Source organism: Branchiostoma belcheri, unplaced genomic scaffold, assembly GCF_001625305.1.
Source record: "Branchiostoma belcheri isolate BF01 breed outbred unplaced genomic scaffold, Haploidv18h27 scaffold129, whole genome shotgun sequence".
In the NCBI taxonomy this organism is placed as follows: domain Eukaryota; kingdom Metazoa; phylum Chordata; class Leptocardii; order Amphioxiformes; family Branchiostomatidae; genus Branchiostoma; species Branchiostoma belcheri.
This window is the reverse complement of record NW_017802702.1, coordinates 555,465-576,622: the sequence shown is the minus strand read 5'-3', so window position 1 is coordinate 576,622 and position 21,158 is coordinate 555,465. Positions and strand designations below refer to the sequence as shown.

Here is a 21,158-nt window from a genome sequence, read left to right as displayed (position 1 = left end):
TTACAGTTTAATCTTACTTCATAAAGATTCTTGTTTATTGTCTGCTAATAACGCATTACAATAACACTCTAGCGTGTCTGACCTTTCACCTCCAGACTCATGAATATCAATAAGATTAGGTTTTAGAGCTTAGCCGTGATTGGCTAGAATATCATCCGGGATAATTACTAGTAGGTGGCCATCTGGCATGCTAGGGAAGACCACTAGCTGCCGTAACAAAGAGTCTGTAGTGAGACGAACGAGAGACACAGCAAGAAGAGACGACGCCAACTTCTAAAGATATACACACAGGTATTTGGTTTCATTCTAAATGTTATATGGATTAGTATCAAATTACGTTACATTACTATAATATATAATTATATAGGTACGGGTTCCATTCTCAACACCGAGACAGCTTCCTCCCTAAATCTCCAGTGCCGAAGTTGTGTCAACAGTGGATGTCCAGCGGCCAAACTACTAGTATGAGCGGCCCCTCATAGTTTCATAGGCATAGACTCGGCCTTGAGACATAGACCCGGTAGTAAGACTACTATAATTATTTCACTCCATACTTCAGTATGGAGTGAAATACTGTTTTTACTGATGATTCTTCTTCTCCTCCTGCCACATCTTTAAATTGATTCAACATTTTTGGGCGAAATTACCTGGAATTTCGTATAGAGGTAGAGTGGGTAAATACCCCTAGGCGTTTTTTTAATTTTTTTTGATACAAGCTTTTACAATCGTTTTATTTGCTTTTTTAGCGGTCCCCATAGGAAAGTACTGTGGGGGCGTACGCGCGTGACGTAATAAGAAAGGAATTCGGCGGCATGCCCATATAAGAGCGGCTGTAATATTAAAGGAGCCGGCGGCTTCTGCTAGCCGGGTTGATAGTTAAGTAACATCAAGGTGGTTCAAAAGCAAACCTGATAAAGAAGGAAACCCCGTAGTTAATAGTTGAAAGTCTTGGTGCCTTGAAGCGATCGATACCGCCATGCTGTTTACTTTTTATGACATACAATGCAGTGAGTGATGTGTATCGCACCGAGTTAGCTCGGTTGGAAACGCGCAAGGCGGCAATCCCAGGCATTGCAAGTTCGAACCCCAGTGCATCGGACATTAATATTTTTAACAAGTTAACACTTTTAACAATTTTATCAGTTTTAACAATTTTATCAGTTTTAACAATTTTAACAATTCTGCATTTTAACAATTTCAACATTTTGTTTTGATTTTCGTTGTTTTGCTTTTAACATTCAAAAACTGATTGTTCTTACTCAAGAATGTCAATAACTTAGAATGTTAGTCTTTTGTATTTTTCCAACATACAAACTAAAATCACTTTGATGTTGTCACAAAAGTATTGAGCTGACAAGAGAGAAGGAATACGGTACTCTGCCAGTGTGAAGAATCTACAGAGGTATTACCAGTCACTAGTAGCAAGAAATAAACCACATTGAATGATGACGATGAGGACGAATCATATGAAGTACTATCATAGCTAGTACAGAAATTCTACGGCTTTACTTTACTTTCTTTCACTCTGTACATGCAATTAGCTCACTGGCATGATTTTAAAAATAAAGGTTATGATAATCATATTATATGTATAGCTTATTCAATGTGGCTAAATAGTTTATGTGATTGTTAATAAGGCCATGTTGATTTGATTGTATGGATGGCATCTGTGCGCGCATCGGTTTTCGCTAATTCAAAGCTAAGTTTACGACAATGATACAAAACATCTGGAAACTAAGCAAACATACTCTGTAAATTGATTACTGTAATTCCCAATTTTTTTCACTGTACCGCAACGTAACACAAGCGGGAGGTCTATGTTCACGGTTTCACTGTCACCTCTGTACCGTGAACTTATCATTACAGTTAGGAAATAATTCCTGGACTTTCTTTTTCCTGCAACTGTCACCACCGTGAATATATAGTTCCGTGAACATGTCCATGTTTCTCAGACCGTGAAAATATATTTTGCTACCGTTAGTAGTAGTTGCAATTTCGTCATTAGTAGTATTTAGATACCTGCAATATATAACTTTGAGATTGAGATAAGTGTAAAGTAAAGCTGTCGAGATTTAAAGTGCTTGTCGTTGTATCTTTGTAAAAAATAAGGGAGATAATGGCCAAGTGCCATTTTTGTAAATATCTGTCGAGATTCAAAAAGCTTGTCCTTGTATAATTACCTTCGCCAAGAAGGTTATGTTTTCAGGGGCGTTCGTGTATGTGTGTGTGTGTGTGTGTGTCTGTCTGTCTGTCTGTCTGTAAACACGATAACTTGAGAAGGCCTTGATGGATTGTCTTGATACTTGGTAGGTGGGTAGGTCTTGATGAGACCTCAAAATGATTAGATTTTGGACCCCCTAGCGGCTTGTTATGGTACTGCAACTGAACTTCCGGTTTTGATATCTCATGATCTAGACATGCTACGGTGATGAAATTTAGATGGTAGGTAGCTCTTGTGCTGGGAAAGAAGTGACGTGAGTTTAGGCCCCCTAGCAGCTTGCTCTGGAACTGCAGGGATAAATTCTTGAAAATATTCAAAAGGGGATAACTCAAGAACCGGTTGACGGATCGTCATAATTTTTGGTATGTAGGTAGCTTACGTGATGCTTAATATAATTATGTGACTATTATGCAAATATGGATGTAATTTGCATAATTTATGGGGAAATTCTATAAATCAGCTGCATTCCATGATAGGACAAATGAAGCTTGTGACATTGGTAATTGACAACGAGAGAAACACAGGAAGATGTTGATTATGCTAATAATGACTTAATTTGCATAATTAATGAGAAAATTTTACAATTATGTATTATGTATACAATTACAAAAATGCTAGAATGCATTCTTTGTTAATATAAGACTGTCTTTTGGTTGAGATTATGATAAAATGATATAATTCATGAAAATTAGGTTCCTATTTCTTAAATCAGGGGAGAATAATCTAATCTAAACTTTGTCAGTTATAAAGATTAACATCATTTGGCGAAGGTATGAGATCGGGGAACTCTAGTTGCAGTATGATTTATTCAGAATCTTCTATTTTTGTATGGGGAGGGAGATGGAGTGAAATATTACATTTGCTCCGAAGCAAATGTTGGCCTTTCTAGTTCCTGATTTTTTTTCACGGTATTTTCACGGTGTTCTCTGTTTTCACTGTCATAACATCTGTACCGTAAACTTATCATTACAGTCAAATTTTAGATAATTCCTGGACTTTCTTTTTTCCTGCACCTGTCACAACCGTGAATAATATACATGTAGTTCTGAGATCACCACCATTTTTCTCAGACCGTGAAATGTTGCTACCGTAAACATAAAGTATGCTGTACTGTTTGCCGACGTGTAAAAGATACAACCCAGCACTCAGCCAGGTTTCCGGTGCTTCAAGTGTAGAGGACATGAGCACCGGAAGCCCAGTGCCAAAGTAATTTGAGAACTCTGATTCCAGCGCCAAAGAGTCACCGATCGATCACTGGAAAATTCAGTGCAGCCGAATTTGTCTGACTTATACTAAAAGTAGGTTCTTTCTGTACATCGACACTGGCTATCCAGTTCTTAATGATCTCCGTCGAGTTCTAGTTAGCCCATTGTATTCCTTGTGTTGAACAGCCAAACCAATTAGTTAAATATAATTACCTTCCGCCACAATAGACCGTTTGAACCTCTTAATAGTTTTTTTTCCGGACACAGTGTTTGTATTGAAGTTGTGCATACGGTCTGTTGGTTTGCCAAACAAAAAGGCTGTTTACTAGTACTGCATGAAAATATGTATGCAGCTCTTCGTATGCAGAAAATAATGCTTTCGGCCCCATCTCTGTGTACATGAACTGTGCTCAATTTTTAAAATGAATTTTCATTCAAACAGCATATAACACAATAGAGATATTGTGTAAATACGATATGATTTTACAATTAGATAAGGCCACAGCAAGTAATTTTTATGGATGACATCCGCGCGCGCATTTATTTTCGCCTGATTTTGGAAGAAAAAAACAAGAAATTTTTTTTGCCGTCTGACAATGGTCAAGATGGGCAAAGATTCTGTTGCCATGCTGGAAGGTGGATGGCAGATAACTATAAAGAAAAGAGACAAGAAAAGACTGATTTAATGTTTGTTTCTCACTTTGATGCAGTGATATGTGATGCTGGCTGTGTATATGTGATGTTCCCACTGAATCAAAACCATTTTTACACTGATTGAGTCAAAATTTTAAACTGTAGGAACCTTGTTTTTTTCGGCCCGCCTTGTTTTTTTTTTCGCCCGCTCGCATTAGATTTGGAGTCTGGGGAGGATGTCATCTATAAAATTTACTTGCTGCGGCCTAACATGCATCGCCACAGTTTTATAGATTTAGATTGGTACAGAATGGATCAGCTTCGACCTATTAAACTTTGAAATGGCGTCTTGCGGAAGTCAAATGAACTGCAGCGGACTAACTACTACATGTATTACAAATGTATAAGAACTAGTTACATAAAGAAGCGCTTGTATACACCAACTAGAGTTATGCATACAGTCCTGGTTTGCCAAGCCAACTGATCGCCAAGTTCTTCGCAGGAATGTTTCAGCCCCTTTCCATTGTGTTCATATGCTAGTACTGTGTGTGGAATTTTAATATTTTTTTCGAACTTTACTTTACAAGATATAGACAAGTAGGGTAGTTTGCTGATAAACGGAGATGCGAGATGATTTTATAACAAGATAATATGCATCGTCACAGCTTAATAGGATCTAACAGATGTATCTGTCTGCTTCTGAATTTTTTGATCGACATGTTTAAAATGACGCTCTGCGGAAGTCAAATGAACTGCAGTTAACCAAGGAGATTTGAAGTACATTTGTACTAGTATCCATGAAATTTAGTTTGAGAGCGCTTGTATCCACCAATTGGATAAACTTCACAGTCTAGATCACAAGGAAGAAAAACCGTTGTATTAATGTTCTTTTTTTATTCAGCTTCTGCTGGTTGTCGCATGGTAAAATTTCTCCAAATACCAAACACCAAAATCCAGTCGTACTTCATAGCACGACATAATTCGGCGTCGTTGTTGATGGATACTACAGTGGTCTGATGTCTTGACCGGTAGATACTAGTATACCCACATTACTCAACAGACACGGCATTGCTTTAAATAAAAAAATCGGATCCTCTTGGGCTTTCGCTGCATTATGGACAGGGGTCTCCCCAGAAACTCTTAAGGGAGAGATGCTCTTTATAATTAATGGGTTGCTAAAAACATTGAACATTTTTGGAGGTGTGCCAGGATTTGGGGGAACGAAGTAGCACCCTTGCTTCATCGCTTGGGGAATGCCCTGATTTGTTAAACAACACATTACCATGGCAACGTGTATATACATGTTGCGCATGCTCACTATGTCCGGCGACTCTTGTCTGTTATCATAGCACAACGATTTTAAAAAGCTTGTACCCAACCTTACCCTGAGTTTAGTTTAGTTTAGTTTATTCAAATACCCTTTAGCCCCATAAGGGGCTAATCTTCCAGGGTTCGTCGACAAACACTTACATATAACAACCAATATATACACAAAATAACATATAATTACAAGTTAGAAATAAAAAACATTCTTGACAGCTTTTAAGCTTCTGGAAGGATTTGGCCATTGGCCTATTACGTTTTCTTCCTCTATAGGATGCAAGCATAGTGAGTCTTTCTTAAAACCGTGGATTTAGTTGTTGTATATTTCTTTGTTGCAGAATCAGGATTGACTGTTGTTACAATGGCGACAAAAGGGTTCGAAGACGTCACCAGGAGTTCTTCGGAGGATTTTGTCGGCAGCTCTACAAAAACGGAGAAGTTAGGCAAAGAGTTTGAAAGTCATCGTGATCTTGAGACAAACATGCGGACTGAAGCAATGGAGAAAAAATACAGGTGTGAGGAGTGCAGAAAGCGGTTCAGTCGGCTGGATCATCTAAAGAGTCATATGCAGACTCACACAGGGGAGAAATCATACAGTTGTGAGGAGTGCAGCAGGCAGTTTAGTGAGCTGGGTAATCTGAAGAGACACATGCTTACTCACACAGGGGAGAAGCCCTACAGATGTGAGGAGTGCAACAAACAGTTCAGAGAACAGGGCGTTCTAAAAAGACACATGCGAACTCACACTGGGGACAGACCCTACAGGTGTGAAGAGTGCAGCAAGCAGTTTAGCGTTCTGTGTAATCTAAAGACTCACATGCGATCTCACACAGGGGAGAAACCCTACAGGTGTAAAGAGTGTGGCAAGAAGTTCAGTCAGCTGGGTAGTCTAAAGACACACGCACGCACTCACACAGGGGAGAAACGCTATAGATGTGAGGAGTGCAGTAGACGGTTCAGTCAGCTGGTTGGGTTGAAGAGACACATGCTCACTCACACAGGGGAGAAATCCTACAGATGTGATGAGTGCAGTAGACATTTCGGTAACCTGCATAATCTGAAGATGCACAAGCGCACTCATACAGGGGAGAAACCCTACAGATGTGAGGAGTGCAGTAGACAGTTCAGTCACCTGGGTTCTTTGAAGAAACACATACGGACTCACACTGGGGAGACACCGTACAAGTGTGAGGCGTGCAGTAAACAGTTCAGTGAGTCGGGTCATCTAAAGAGACACATGCGCACTCACACAGGGGAGAAACCATACAGGTGTGAGGAGTGCAGCAGGCAGTTTAGTAGGCTCTATGTGCTCAAGATGCACATGCGGACTCACACTGGTGAGAAACCCTACAGGTGTGAGAAGTGCAGTAGACAGTTCAGTTTGCTGGGCAGTCTGAAGACACACATGCGGACTCACACTGGTGAGAAACCCTACAGATGTGAGGAGTGTAGCAGGCAGTTCAGTCAGCTGGGTAGTCTGAAGACGCATATGCGAATTCACACAAGGGAGGAAACCCTATAGATGTGAGGAGTGCAGCAAACAGTTCAGTCAGCAGGGGAATCTAAAGAGGCACATAAAGACCCGCCAAGCTACGTAATCAGGCAGTCTTGGGAATGTTTTTGTTCGGTTGTTGGCACAACGACAGAGGTCTTGCACCGGAGACGGTGCAAAAATAGTACTTACAGAGCAAGACTATATACTCCTGGTCTAAATAAATGGTTACGAAATGTCCAGTGATTTTGGAAACCTTAACAATCTTTTAACCACAACTTGATCAAAAGAATTCTGTCATGTGAAACGTACTCTGTAGCAGAAGAAAGCAGACTGTAGCTCAGGATTGTTCATTCTAAATGTTCGTTCATTAAAATTTCCAGCCGATTATGGTTTACTTCTGTTAGTTCACATTTGGAAAATTTGTCTTGTTTTAGGTACCACTAACTGTTGTAGTGATTGTAATAATGTAGATGATGTGATGTTTGCTTAACCTTTGTCAGTAGATGAATGTTAGTATTAGATTCTGTAAATTCGATGTACCTACGACTCTATGTTGTTGGTTGGTGGTGTCGACCACCTTTCTATATGACGTGTCTTATTTCCTTATGATGTGTCAGCATTGCAAACATGATAAGTGTACAATAGTTATAATAGCTTGTTAGAAAATGTATGTGTAGACTGAGTGTAGCGTATGGCTACACGTACGTGTGTTCTACTTATATGGTGACCCTCTTGTTGAGTTTTTGTGTTGTAGCAATAAAGCTAGGCACACATAGGACAAACCTGCACTAAGTTCTCTGTATTCAGTACAGGTGTGTTTGTTTATGCCTGATTGTTATGTTATGAATACAGTTATTTCTTGTCATAAAACTCACTAGTGTTAGTGCCCTGTCTCTTGTAGAATGGGACGGTTATTCTAATAATAACCTCTAAGTTATTTTTGAATAACTTAGAGGTTACTATTAGAATAACCGACTACTTTTGGCACCGTCCCATTACAACAGGAGACGGGACACTAAAGGTTACGGTTTAATATGTATGTGAAAAGGAGCCTATTGATTGGTCAACGTCTTCTGGTTATATGATGATATTCATTACACATTAATATGTTTACTCACCCAAAACGCATTCATAACAATTTGACCACGTTAAGGTGGTTCATAATATCCTAAGTCCTAAATTTGTAACACTAGACGAATGCTTCCAATGTATTTAAAGACTGTAATATAGAATAATTCAAAATTTCTCTTTTTTATTCATTTTGTGTTGATATAATTTCGGGATACACCTTTGCTTTAAAGCATTCTAAGGGAATTTCATTCTGTTTTCAGCCCTAGAGCTTACCGTGACACGTTCAAAATAATCATGTTCATCAAGGAAGCTATATATTCAATTTCTCGGACAGTTAATGTAACCATAACAGTTTAGCTACCGTAATACTGCAATGCAGCTAACATAAGTAAATTACACACAGGTAAAGAATAATGACAAAGTAACAGCTATAATGCAAAAAATGACTCAAATACAATTAGGAAACGATACAGCTATAAAGTCCATATATATATATACATAGCATTGTTATAAACAATTAGAAATATTTGTGTCATATGGTCTTCAACTATCGAACAACGGGAAGGGCCATATAACATACTAAAAGTGATCAGTGAGATGATACCATTACTAGCTCCAACCATAAAACTATTACGTGTATGCCTCATAAATCTCAACAAGATTGGATTATAAAGCTGAGATGCGATTGACTAGAATATCGGCCAGGATAATGAAGTAGCCAACTGGAATGCCAGTGAAGTAGCTTGTAAGGAGCTTGTAGTGAGACAAATGAGAGACCAACTAGGAAGAGACGACACCACTGAGACGCCCGAAGATCTAGAGGTATTTGGTTTCATTCGATAACGGGATGTGCATTAATAGCGTCCAGGTGTGTTACATTAAGACCAGGTATTAGAGCTACATTACGTAAAATGTAGGTTTTTTTTTTGATCGGACGAAAACAGTGAACCAACCAAACTTGGCTAGTGGCACACAGTAGATCCTCGGATCATTTCATTGTTTACTATGATACATGTAGACTTTTGTATTCAAAGCGGTCTATTTGAAGATCATAAGATCTTAAAAATCTGTCATAGCAGCTAGCGCTAGCGCTAGGTCAACATATGCCTATCTATGGGGTCCTTAGTGAAAGTTCCATTGGTACGACACCTGCTCAATCCTCCTATCGTCGCCAATTACTAAAACCCATACCATTCATGATGTTACCAGACGACCTTTGTTCAGTACAAAAAAAGATAACCAACAAAATGAGACAACTAAACGGCCCATCGAATACAACTGGTGCGAGGCCAACCCGTAAGGTAGGTTCTGGACAACAACAAAAGTTTGACAAGCCTCTATAACGTACTTGTTTTATTGTATTAATAAAAAAGTGAGATATACTTTAAAATCCAATGTACTGTAAGTAAAACCATGTGAAAAGTCTGTGTTCCTTAAAAGCTGCTCCCTTTCATCTATGGTCTTTTACTGTAATTTCAGTTTGATATGATGACAGTAGTAGACTAGTTTGGATACTATCATTTATCTTCTTGTTGAAGAAAACAAGTTAACATGTTGTCTGGAAGTAACGCATTACAATAAACTCTGACGTGTCTGGCCTTTCAACCCCAGGGTTATGAATATCAATAAAATTAGAACTGAGACGCGATTGGCTTGATTTTCAGAGAGTATAATTATGTAGGCAGTTGGGCGCAAGACAAGTAGTTGTAAGAAGGAGCTTGTAGTAAGACGAAGGAGAGACACAACAAAAAGAGACGGCACAAACTCGCAAATATTTACAGGTATTCAGTTTCATTCTTTAACGTTATATGCACTAGTCATCTATTCATGAGGCAGTTGGGTTTTGGATTCATTCTACGAACTTTATAAAGTTATATTAATTAGTAACGTTACGTTAGGATAAAAAGCTTTTCAATCACCTTGTATATATATTTGTAGTTTTAGATCTCCAAAACAGAAACAAATAAAAACGTTTTAATAGATATTTGGCTTTGTGGTAAATGATCATTTATTACCACACAGTAGACCACTGGACCCTCTTTATGATTCTATCAGACTACAGTGGCACAGTATTTACATGTTGTTTTTCCTCATGTTTCTTCTCCTTCACCTGCCATTTCTTTTTAAAGAAATTTAAAATTGATTCAACTCCTTCATTTTTGGGCCAAATAATAACAATAGTAATAACATAAATACCAATAGTCCGTTCCAATTTGTCATTATTGCATTTTTGGCATTTGGAAGTTATAGTGGCATTATTGTGTAACATTATTGCACCAAAACTTGAAATGTTTTATTTAAAGAAATTCACCTGATTGTGATAAACTTTGAATTCCTATTTTCAACATATCTGTGCAGTTATCTCGCATTTATGGCATTTGTGGTTGGCGCGTTTAAGGCCACAGCAAGTAATTTTTATGGATGACATCCTCCCGCGCATTAATTTTCGTCTGATTTTGGAAAAAAATAAGAAATTTTGTTGCCTTCTGACAGTGGTCAACATGCCGAAAATGGGCAAAGATGTCTGTTGCCAAGCTGGAAGGCACATAACTACATGTAGGAAGAGGGGAGACAAGAAAAGGCTCTGATTTAATGTTTTGTTTCTTACTTTGATGCAGTGATATGTGATGCTGGCTGTGTATATGTGATGTTCCCACTGAATCAAAACCATTTGTACAATGATTGAGTCAAAATTTTACATTGTAGGAACCTTGTTTTTTTTCGGCCCGCCTTGTTTTTTTTCGCCCGCTCGCATTAGATTTGGAGTCTGCGGAGGATGTCATCCATAAAATTTACTTGCTGTGGCCTAATTAATAAAACAGCTAGCCCACACAAGGAACATTCAATTTGCGGCACCGCAAACTACCAGAATGTAAACAAACACGACAGAAAGCTGCGTTTCAAGATGTCCTGCTTTAGAATATAACCCAACACCACAGGTCTGCTACAACACCAGTTACCATGGTGACAGATGTCTGGGCTATGCCTGTATCAATTGTTGTTCCTTTACAATCCTAACTACCAGCCTTTACTTAAAGGGGGTATTACTTAACAGATTTGGACCAATAATTTAAACATTTCAGTTGAAATAAAGTTACATCCACTAATTTGTGCAATTATCTCCCATTTCTAACATTCATGGTTGGCACTAACAAGTCCCACACAAGGCGCACTGAGTTTGCGGCACCACCGCAAACTACCAGAATGTAAACAAACATGGCTGACAGCTGTGTTTTCAGCTTTTAAACACACATACAGGGCGTCATATTTTGGCACCTGCACTTCCTGAATATCGTATATGATAGGGTTGATTCAACTTAATTACAGTACACTTTATAAAGAAATGACCAGAAAATTTACTTTTGTATCGTCCTATTAAATGATGCATGCTTTAAGTGGAGGTAGATATCATAAACTTCTTGAAAATTCTTATAACAGATCATTCATATGTCTGTCCAACTTTTTTCATTAGTTAGATCTATTCCGATCTAGATCTAGTCCGTCTTTAGTCATATCTATTCCGATCTAGTAGATCTAGTCCGTCTTTAGTCAGAGTTATTCCGATCTAGATCTAGTCCGTCTTTAGTCAGATCTATTCCGAACTAGATCTAGTCCGTCTTTAGTCAGATCTATTCCGATCTAGATCTAGTCCGTCTTTAGTCAGATCTATTCCGATCTAGATCTAACCCGTCTTTAGTCAGATTTATTCCGATCTAGATCTAGTCCGTCTTTAGTCAGATCTATTCCGATCTAGATCTAGTCCGTCTTTAGTCATATCTATTCCGATCTAGTAGATCTAGTCCGTCTTTAGTCAGAGTTATTCCGATCTAGATCTAGTCCGTCTTTAGTCAGAGTTATTCCGATCTAGATCTAGTCCGTCTTTAGTCAGATCTATTCCGAACTAGATCTAGTCCGTCTTTAGTCAGATCTATTCCGATCTAGATCTAGTCCGTCTTTAGTCAGATCTATTCCGATCTAGATCTAGTCCGTCTTTAGTCAGATCTATTTTCTTCCCAGTACTGAGTCTGAGCTGCACGGGCCTGTCTTGAGAAGTTGAAGGAGCGCTGTTTGGAACTCCTGAATCCCAACCTCATGGTAACCTGTAGGAAACAGGAATAACAGGATATCAAAATCGGATAGTCTGCTCAGTGCTGTAACAAGGAAAGACACCAAATTGCATAATTTCATCTCTAGGTCAAGGCGTACATACCTACCAAATTACATGTCATTGACAATTCAACCTTTAGCTTTCTGAGTTATCCCGCTGAACCAAAACATACATCCAAACGTCCAAATGCTTAGAAAGATTCTAGGTTGTTTGTTCTCTGTTATTACATTTCACCCATACTATAGTATAGGAGAAATGTATTGCTTTCCATTTGGGGATCTGGAGCCCTTGTACTAAGACTAAATGACCTGAAATTTGGTGTGGAAATACCTTGGACACGTATCTACAGAATGATATCCAAGCTTTTGACATATGCCACTTAAATTTTTTAAATAAAATATGGCTTTTTGGCAATTTTCAGACAAAAAAGTACATTTTTGGCTCCTGTGCCCTTTGGCTCCTATTAAATCCGAATGACATTTTGTATATAGCTATGTAAGAAAATTAATAACTGTTGTAACAAACTCAAGTAATTAAAAAATGCCATACCCTGCCGATATTTGTTTGAATTTGAAGTTTTTGAATTTTACCTGGAAAGTCGTTGATGTCGATGATGACGTGTTTTCCGGTTCCGTCTTCCACGATGACGTCAATCCCTATCAGGCTGGACCCCAGCACCCGTCTGGTCGCTTCGGACATCCGGGATATCTTCTCGGCAGACGTCGGGCGGGTTTGGCTCGTCGGTTCGCCATGTTTTCCCTGAAATAACAAAAAAGATCGGAGATTATATCTTCTTCTTTAATATTATTAATTATTGTCTGTTCTGTGACGTGACCTTCGAGTTTACAAACCTCCGGAACGTATTCTGGGTTTCAAGAATGTGTTTGAACCGTAAAGGGGATTGTATGAAGTACTTCATTACACCACTTCCTGAATTCCTCCACATACCGACCACTAACTCCCACCTGGTGCGATCTGTGTTACCTTCAGGCTTGACCTTCCGGTCAATCAACAGTCCAAATCACCTTCCATCCAACCATGTCATGTAAAGTTACCTCGGCCACCCAAAACAATACTTCGTACCGTAAGTAATAAATGCGGAGTGCGAATATTCAAGATGTAACGCATGGTCATTGTCCAAAATGTTACGGTTGTAAGGCTGGTATACGTTTTTCTGCGTAAGAGCACTGCTGCAGGGAGCATTGAAAATAACCTGCAACAGAGAAATTTTACCTGCAAGCGCAGATTTTATCAGGTATACCAAACTAACTATGTACACAATACAAGTGCAAGTTAGGTGTACTACGGTAGACATTAGAAATATCTGCACAGACATAATCTGCATAATATGCACTTGGTATTTCAAGCCCTGGTTGTAGATGCCCAGTGAATAAACATATCGCAAAAGTTGGTTTGTTCTACTTACAGCATTTAATGGCGACACGGAGTTGGCTTTTGCCACTTCGGACGTAGAGAATTCAACATTGGGAAGATCATCTATAAGAAAATAAACATTTACTGCACGTTCTTGCCCATATGCAGTAGTTATACTATTGCAATGGTACGATGAATGTAACGTGAAAAGGTAAAGACTAAAAGTAAAATATCATTGCATGTATACATGTAGTGTTGAAATCAACAAGGAAGACAAAAGAGCTATGCATATTGATATGTGATATCACTATCGTAAACACCGATAACATTATGAATTAAATCATGCAAATCATGAATTAAACACGCTTTGGTAATTTAGGTTTGGTGGTGAGGCAGAGCAAAAACAACACCTAAAACTACCTACCCTGGGTGCCAGACTAGTATCGGGCCATTAGCCGTTTTCCTGTTTTTCTTCGGCAGCCAAGAGCCCTTCGCCCACTGACCTAAATTACCGCTACGGGGAATTGAGCCCAGGGGGAGCCAAACTGCCACCAGGCTAGACTCCCCCGTAGCGGTAATTTAGACAGGCGGGCCAAGGGCTTCTGGCTGCCGAAGGGAAACGGCTAGCGGCCCGAAACGAGTCTGGCATCTGGGGTAAAACCTACCGGACATCGCGAAGTTTCTCAGGGAAGGTCGACAGTAGACGAAATGAGCATCCCCGATCACGTACATCTGTGGAAATACAAAATGTATTCATTCATTGATAAGATCTAAGATAAAGACAAAAGATTTACAAAAAAACGGACGTTCTGCTGCAGTATCAAAGACAACCACCAGGAGGCCTACATTTAACCTTCATCTTTCGAACCTTCCAAGACCTACCAACATACCAAATATCATCACAATCGGCCATCATGACTTATGTTGTGCCGACCACAATCTGCGTAAACACAAACTCTCTCTCTCTCTCTCTGTGTGTCTCTCCCTGTCTCTCTCTCCCTGTCTGTCTCTCTCACGCACGCACACAAACAAACCAACAAGACTGGCAATGAAAAATACATCGCCATGGCGACGGTGATTGCTGTCAGGGTTATTGTTTGCATGACACTGCCATGATTTCATGATTTTGAGGAAGCCTTGGTACCATACCCTCCCCTGAGTGTATAGTAAACAATAGCCCAGGGGTGACAGAAATCAGACCATGATGCTCGCGGATGATTGATTGATTGACAGAAAGTAGAGAATGGGGGGGGGGGCAGACAGGTTTCCCCAAGGGTTTCCAGGAATGTGGGCATGTCAACAAACAAAGCTGGGAGACATTCCTGTGGACATTCCATGCCTGTGGACAAAATTTCTATACGATTCCTAGAATTCTTGCAAATTGCACACAATACTGTACCATTAGAATCCTCCCTGAGACGTCGCCAAAAACATTACCTCTTTCATGGGGGGGGGGCATGATGGCAAAAAACTGGAATGAAAACGATTGACTTGACTGACCTTATGGAGAATTCCTGAATGGTTGAAGAAGCTCTCGGCAGCACACGGTAAATCTAAACCTTCCAAACCGCGTCTTCCAAACACCAGCTTCATCTGAAAATAATATTTACGGATTTGTAAATGAAGCGTAAAGATATAAAATATGTTTACGTCGTATTTAAGCACACTGGTGAAAGGCGACGGAAATGTGGAATTTGCCTTTCAGCAGCCTTTACGAAGTCGTAAAGTCTACTGAAAGATTTCCTCACCTTTATATTGCGGAAAGTTTGCTTAAATTTCTGTTTTCGTGCTTTGAATCAACGATGTCACGCAGATAACGACATAGCTTCAGACATTGGAAGCAAAAAGTACATTTAGTTCTTGGTTGATTTTTCTCTCAATACTATAAGCAGTAAATTTTAATTGTAAAAGACATAGTAAATGATAATAGAAAAAGATACTAGCTAATAAGTGATGAATGCAACAATATGATACATCAAGAACTAAGTTATATTTTGCACTCAAAACTATCTAGCCATTAAAATACTACTGTATACAAGGGACAATAGTTAATTGTTTGGCTTACCAAAATGTATGCAAACCATAAACAACTAGGATGGAAAAGAAATAATACTCACTCTATGATGAGATTGTGCTAGAAACGATGCCGATTTGCATACTGGACAAGAGAAGCCAAATAAGAGTCATGAAATGCAATTTCAAGGTGGCAAAAAGAAATATTTACATTTACAACCATTTCATAGCACATACTTGTCATTTTTTTCAAACCAGAAGTGTTTGTATAGCCCGAAAACAGCGCTACTTGATCCGTCTTTTTGGGGGAGGGGGATTAAATAGCTAGCCAACGATACAAAAGAAGCACCATGAAAACATTAAAAGGAAAACACTCACAAACGAACCTATTTGTATCAGTAGGCAACTGCGTTCGGTCAACAACTTGCACTGTTATAGAACCCGTTTTGCCGCTAAACAGTCTTTTGTGCTAGACAAACCAAGAACTAACGCACTGATGAAGTGTTTCATGTACAGGGCTGTTGGTGTGTGGAATAACCTTCCAATTGTTATGCAATCCACACAATCCCTGAGAGTGTTTAAGGACGGTTTGCACAAATACTTCTATCAGTAGCACACCAGCACTTGTTCGACAGGATTGTTTGTCTGTTTTTTTTAAATAATTGTGTATTGTAACTATGTTATAGATTTAGATGTTGTTTTGTGACTCTGTCAACTATGTAACATTATGTATATATGTATTGTATGTATGTATGAATGAATGGACCCCAGGGTCCACCGCTAATAGTTATAAATTTTCAACTATTTTCTGTGAGCAACATAGCATACTTATATACCCCACAGGTATATAAGTATGCTAGGATAGACTTAGCTTACTAGTATACTACTTTAAAATCCAGTTTTTCCGACCGGAAGTTGCATAGTTAGACAAAATGCTATGTATGAAATAAACGACCTTTATCGTTCATTCATGCCCTTTCGGGCTAAGTACAGGTGAACAGATGAAATAGGTAAGATACATGTTTGTAGTACAAACAGCTCTAAAACTACTCTAATACACAGGTTCGGCATCTTCTCGTTTCTACGGTGATGTTAAAAATGTAATTCGAAATGGGTTTGTATAGTACAGAATGATCAAAGCGCATAAGAAAAATAAATTTTTCAATATTAGACAAGTATTGGTATGATAATGGATGCTTTACATAATCGCCAGACATCCCAAATAATAATTCTGTACTCACAAAACGGGAACTTCACGCCTGCCTCCTCCAAACGTTTCGTCATATTTTCTACTCCGGTGGTTTCTAGATAGACTCTGTTTGGCACGATAATGTCGGGATCTGCTTGTACAATGATGGCAATAGTGGCGTTACAACGAATAGAAGTAATGCTTCATTAGACCAAGACCAAAATATCGCAAGTTTTCAAAACCTAAGTACTGCAAAACGCATGTTCATTCATTCATTAAATTTCGCTATAAATTGTTAGCCTGGGTACCATCTAGCCTGTACCAGGCACCGCGGATCCCTGGAGAAACAGTAGAAATTGGCCGAAATTAAGGGATAGTATACCAGAGAAGATCCGGCCACAGTCAAATTTGTGGCCCGTGTCCGGATCTTCTCTTGTATACTATCCCTTTATTTCGGCCAATTTCTTCTATTTCAGCGATCCGCGGTGCCTGGTAGAGGCTAGGTACCATCCTGGTTAAACGCTCCGCTCCCACAGTCGCTGCCACCAAACATGGATAGTACCCAAGCTAAGAAATTGTGACGACGTAGATTAAACTCATTATGCAAAAGTTTTTGACCCGACCCTTTCGCACATGTGAAAGTGATCTCGAACCAGTTTAGCTGACTTAAGAGCTAATCTTCCACTAGTCGTGACAGAGAAGACAGACGCTATGTACAGTATCTACAAGTTCATTGTATCGGGGAAATTCCCCTGGCTCTTTTCGACAAGCACAGTGAACAGTGGACCACGGCTTAACGTCCTGTCCTAAGGACTACGATCCTAAACAGTAGCGTGCATGTCGGGTGAGCGACAACAGCCGGGATTCGAACTCCCAGCCTCTTAGTCCAGAGGCAGGATTGCTAATTATAACCACCGGACTACGCACGCTACATATTTTAACACTATTTCATTGCCTAATTTGTTATTAACGCGAAAACTTGCCGTACCGTTGAGTAGCTTCACCACGTCTTTCGCAACCCTCTGAGCCTGAAGCCGGTCATGGAGCAGCCGCCAGGAGGCCAGCGGATTCACCACTACCATGCGGGGATGACGGGACATGTAGTCCTGCAAAATCCAGCAATTAATCCATCTATCAAGATATTTATATTCAAAATTGGCACTGTACTATTAGAAACAATTAAAAACTTTCCGTCCTTTCTACCATAGACAAACATTATAAACAGGACAACTACCTTTCACACATAAAACGCCTTGATATACGAAGAGCAATCACAAAACTCAGGATTGGCTGTCACAAATTAAGTATAGAAACAGGAAGATTTCAGAAAATACCTGCTGACCAGAGGGTTTGTCCATTCTGTCCAGAATCAATAGAAGACGAATACCACTTTTTGATTGTTTGTCCCAAATATTCTGATATACGTAATTCATTATATGCAACTATATCAACTTCTATACCAGAATTTCTCGTCATGAATTCATCTAGCAAATTCAGATACTTGTTGACTTTTGACAATCCATACATTGTGAATATAGGACAGTATTTTAAAGAATGTCTGAACGTAAGAAATTCTGTTAATGATTGTATAAGCGCCTTTTCATCCCATATCACCTAGTATTGTACTACGTAGACTGATTTGTTAGATTTGTTCTCTCATTTCTGCCATACGTTGTACCTTGTACATTGTTGCGTAATAAAAGTCTATTTTTTCTATCTATTAATTAATTCATCTATTAATAATGAAAACAGAAGCAATCGGATCCATCGCGACCACGTCTAGATGAAAGCCCAACTAATCTTAAAAATCGAGCAATCAGAGAATTGTTCAATTATTCGAAATGTTCATATCGATAAATGGAACTAGGTAAGTGAAAGTAGGTATGAGTCAGTAGGAATAGAAGAAATGGAAAAAATATTATCTTTTTTTATATTCTAGTTCAGGCTAAAAGAAATGAAACAGCCTTACCGTTAACTCGGTCATGAATGATCCCATCTGATAGTCTCCGTCTCTCGCCCCGCGTACGATATCCGTCAAGTCGTGAACAAACACGTCGAACGGACCCTGGGCAGCTACCGAGCGGTTTGTGTACACCTGGGATATAGTAGATAACAGGGCTTGAAATACTGGGTGCATGTGCACCTTATGCTGGGGTCTCAATTCTCATACGGGGCCCGGCCGGGCAGCTTTTGGGAACGAACACTACGATACAGAAGACAACAAAACATCGAAAAGTTCTTAATAACAATCATGGGCTCTATTTCTCTATATTCTTGATAAGAATAGTTAATTTTTCGTTCGTACAAACAGCCCGGCCGGGCCGGGGTTTGGAAATGTGACCTAAGCATTAGTGCACCCAAAATTGAAGTTGTGCACCTGATTCTGTGAGTGCACTGGTGCACCCAAATATTTTTGTAGGAATTTTTAACATTTGAAGTGTGTATAATAGTATACCGGATATTCTTGGTCTCTAAGTATCAGAGAAAAAATAAAATCTTTGTTGTAGTAATGTTTAAGATTTTGCTCTCATTTTAGATTCAAGCTCAAAAGAGGAGCAGTAAGACCTGCAACTAGGTTTGTTTCATTCGGTGCACCCAAGAAATTTTCGGTGCACCAAATTTTTTAGGTCGGGTGCACCAGTACACTTATTCCCAAAAATGAATTCAAACCCTGCAGATAGATTTTTTTTTCAGATCTCGCTGGCGCTTTTGGCCCAATCACCAAGCCGATTTTTCGGTGGCCCTCACAATGTCCAATTGGCCAGACAGTATCAAATGAGCTAAGTACATTCGGATAGTACGTTGCAACAATGGGATATACTGCCTGGCTAATAGACTGGACAGTGTTTGGGCTACGGAAAGTTCTGCTTAGAGATAACATTGAGACCTTCCAATCTGATGATGACATCAGAGAGACAAAAAGTGGATATGATTCATCGTGTAAAATATGAATTAAAAGAAACAAAATAGACTAAGCGCATGAAATACTCTTCTTTGCCAACAGAACTCGTTTGATGAGACAGTTGGTCTATCAATATATAACTGAACATATTAACGTATCAATTAAAGTAAATCCATACAAAATTAAAAAATACGAATAACAACTTAGAAAAAAAAATCAAATTTCCCAAGACAAAAAAGACAAAGAAGAGCGTTCTAGCACGAAAATCGACGAATCAAATGAAAAACCAAAGTATATGTAAAATCGGTTGCTTGTCATCCAGACCTTAAAACGTGACACCCATGCAGTTTTATGATATCTTGGTTTGAACACAATATTACCTTTATCAAGTCGATTCCGCCATCACTAAAAAGAAACAAAAATCAAGATTTGGTACTGATCAAAAAGAACAATTATAGCTATTCTGTACAATTTTGCAACTTTTGTTAGAATCTACACTTCGTCAAGTTACCTCCTTGATCAAATAGGGGACAGCTGAGTGGAACAGAGACGCCGCCTACCATTCCTATTGCGAAGTGCATGAGTGTGTTATCCTTAAACAATTCTCAATGACTGAAACAACATACTATTAGATAGATTAAAGATGCAGGTAGATTTAAGCAATGAAGTACAGATACAAGAAGGAAAAGTAACAGGACAGCAGTTGGAAGAGAAATTTCGAACGACGAAAGAAACTACTGGTCGAAAAAGGAAAGAAGTTACAATACAAACAAAAATCGACAATGGAAACCGACAATCGAAAAGGAAAGAAGTTACAATACCAAACAAACACTGACGAACGGCTGACTGTTTCCAAACCTGGCCAATTGCTAAAAAAGAAACTGTCATCTTGGTATCAAATTACATGTATCTGGATGTCTAACCTTCAACGACGAAACAAAAATGAACAGTTCAAATAACAATAACAAAGAAATCTACCTGTAATTTTTCTTACACGTGTGTAGCTGAAGGCGGTTTTCTTTCGATTCTGACAAGAGGTAACCGACTCGACAACTTCTGTTCTTCTGATGATCACTCATTGGTGTTATGGTATACACCCTCGCAGGGAAAATGGCTGTAAAAATATTAACTCATACATTTATTGAATTGATAAAAGTTATGATACAGCAAAGAGGAACGTGCACGTGCTACAAATGCTACCAAGTCATAGACGAGTCCACTCCTCCTGTATATTGGTACGGTCAACTGACCAATTATTCTGATAACTGACCCCTTTGGATTATTATCAACCAGTTGTCAAGCTTTCCATGGCATTATGGTGTCGTAACCAATATAATTTTGATCGGTCAACGCTACGTCATGTGGCTATTCCATTTCATGCAAGAAGGATATATAATCTAAAATCTCTGTTAAACTTTTTGTGATGTATTCCACTTTGCTTGCTTGTAACTGTATCGCAATCGTTGCTGAGTTGTAATAGTTATTTCTAAACCAGGTTGAAGCCAGGTACTTTCACGGGGATTGAGGTACAGTTTCTTTCAGGGCATGCTTATCCTTTTGTTTTATATTCCAACATGTAATCACAAGACGTGGTGACGGCACACTCAAGTTTTTCAACTTATAT

At 39.0% G+C, this 21,158-nt stretch overlaps 2 protein-coding genes across 2 annotated transcripts in view; one reads left to right on the top strand and one right to left on the bottom strand.

Moving 5' to 3' along the window:
* Positions 1 to 188: 188 nt before the first annotated feature.
* Positions 189 to 8,055, top strand: LOC109463629 (zinc finger protein 239-like). The gene is made up of 2 exons (XM_019760489.1): positions 189 to 291; positions 5,721 to 8,055. Exon 2 carries the CDS (start codon positions 5,744 to 5,746, stop codon positions 6,902 to 6,904), a length of 1,161 nt encoding a protein of 386 aa, XP_019616048.1. The 5' UTR covers positions 189 to 291; positions 5,721 to 5,743; the 3' UTR covers positions 6,905 to 8,055.
* Positions 8,056 to 11,410: 3,355 nt separating this feature from the next.
* The window catches only part of LOC109463636 (inositol-tetrakisphosphate 1-kinase-like), a 12,588-nt gene continuing 2,840 nt past the window's right edge, over positions 11,411 to 21,158 (bottom strand). Inside the window, exons 3-13 of the mRNA XM_019760496.1 lie at positions 20,513 to 20,648; positions 19,915 to 19,939; positions 18,602 to 18,727; positions 17,621 to 17,738; positions 16,685 to 16,783; positions 15,548 to 15,588; positions 14,931 to 15,023; positions 14,096 to 14,162; positions 13,483 to 13,553; positions 12,647 to 12,815; positions 11,411 to 12,048 (exon numbers count right to left, since the gene is read on the bottom strand). Coding sequence (XP_019616055.1) covers positions 11,951 to 12,048; positions 12,647 to 12,815; positions 13,483 to 13,553; positions 14,096 to 14,162; positions 14,931 to 15,023; positions 15,548 to 15,588; positions 16,685 to 16,783; positions 17,621 to 17,738; positions 18,602 to 18,727; positions 19,915 to 19,939; positions 20,513 to 20,648 — 1,043 coding nt within the window. The 3' untranslated portion in view covers positions 11,411 to 11,950. The remainder of the gene's footprint in view (positions 12,049 to 12,646; positions 12,816 to 13,482; positions 13,554 to 14,095; positions 14,163 to 14,930; positions 15,024 to 15,547; positions 15,589 to 16,684; positions 16,784 to 17,620; positions 17,739 to 18,601; positions 18,728 to 19,914; positions 19,940 to 20,512; positions 20,649 to 21,158) is intronic.

Coding starts and splice junctions, on each gene's coding strand:
- LOC109463629 (XM_019760489.1), top strand. CDS start 5,744: ATGGCGACAAAAGGGTTCGAAGACGTCACCAGGAGTTCTTCGGAGGAT.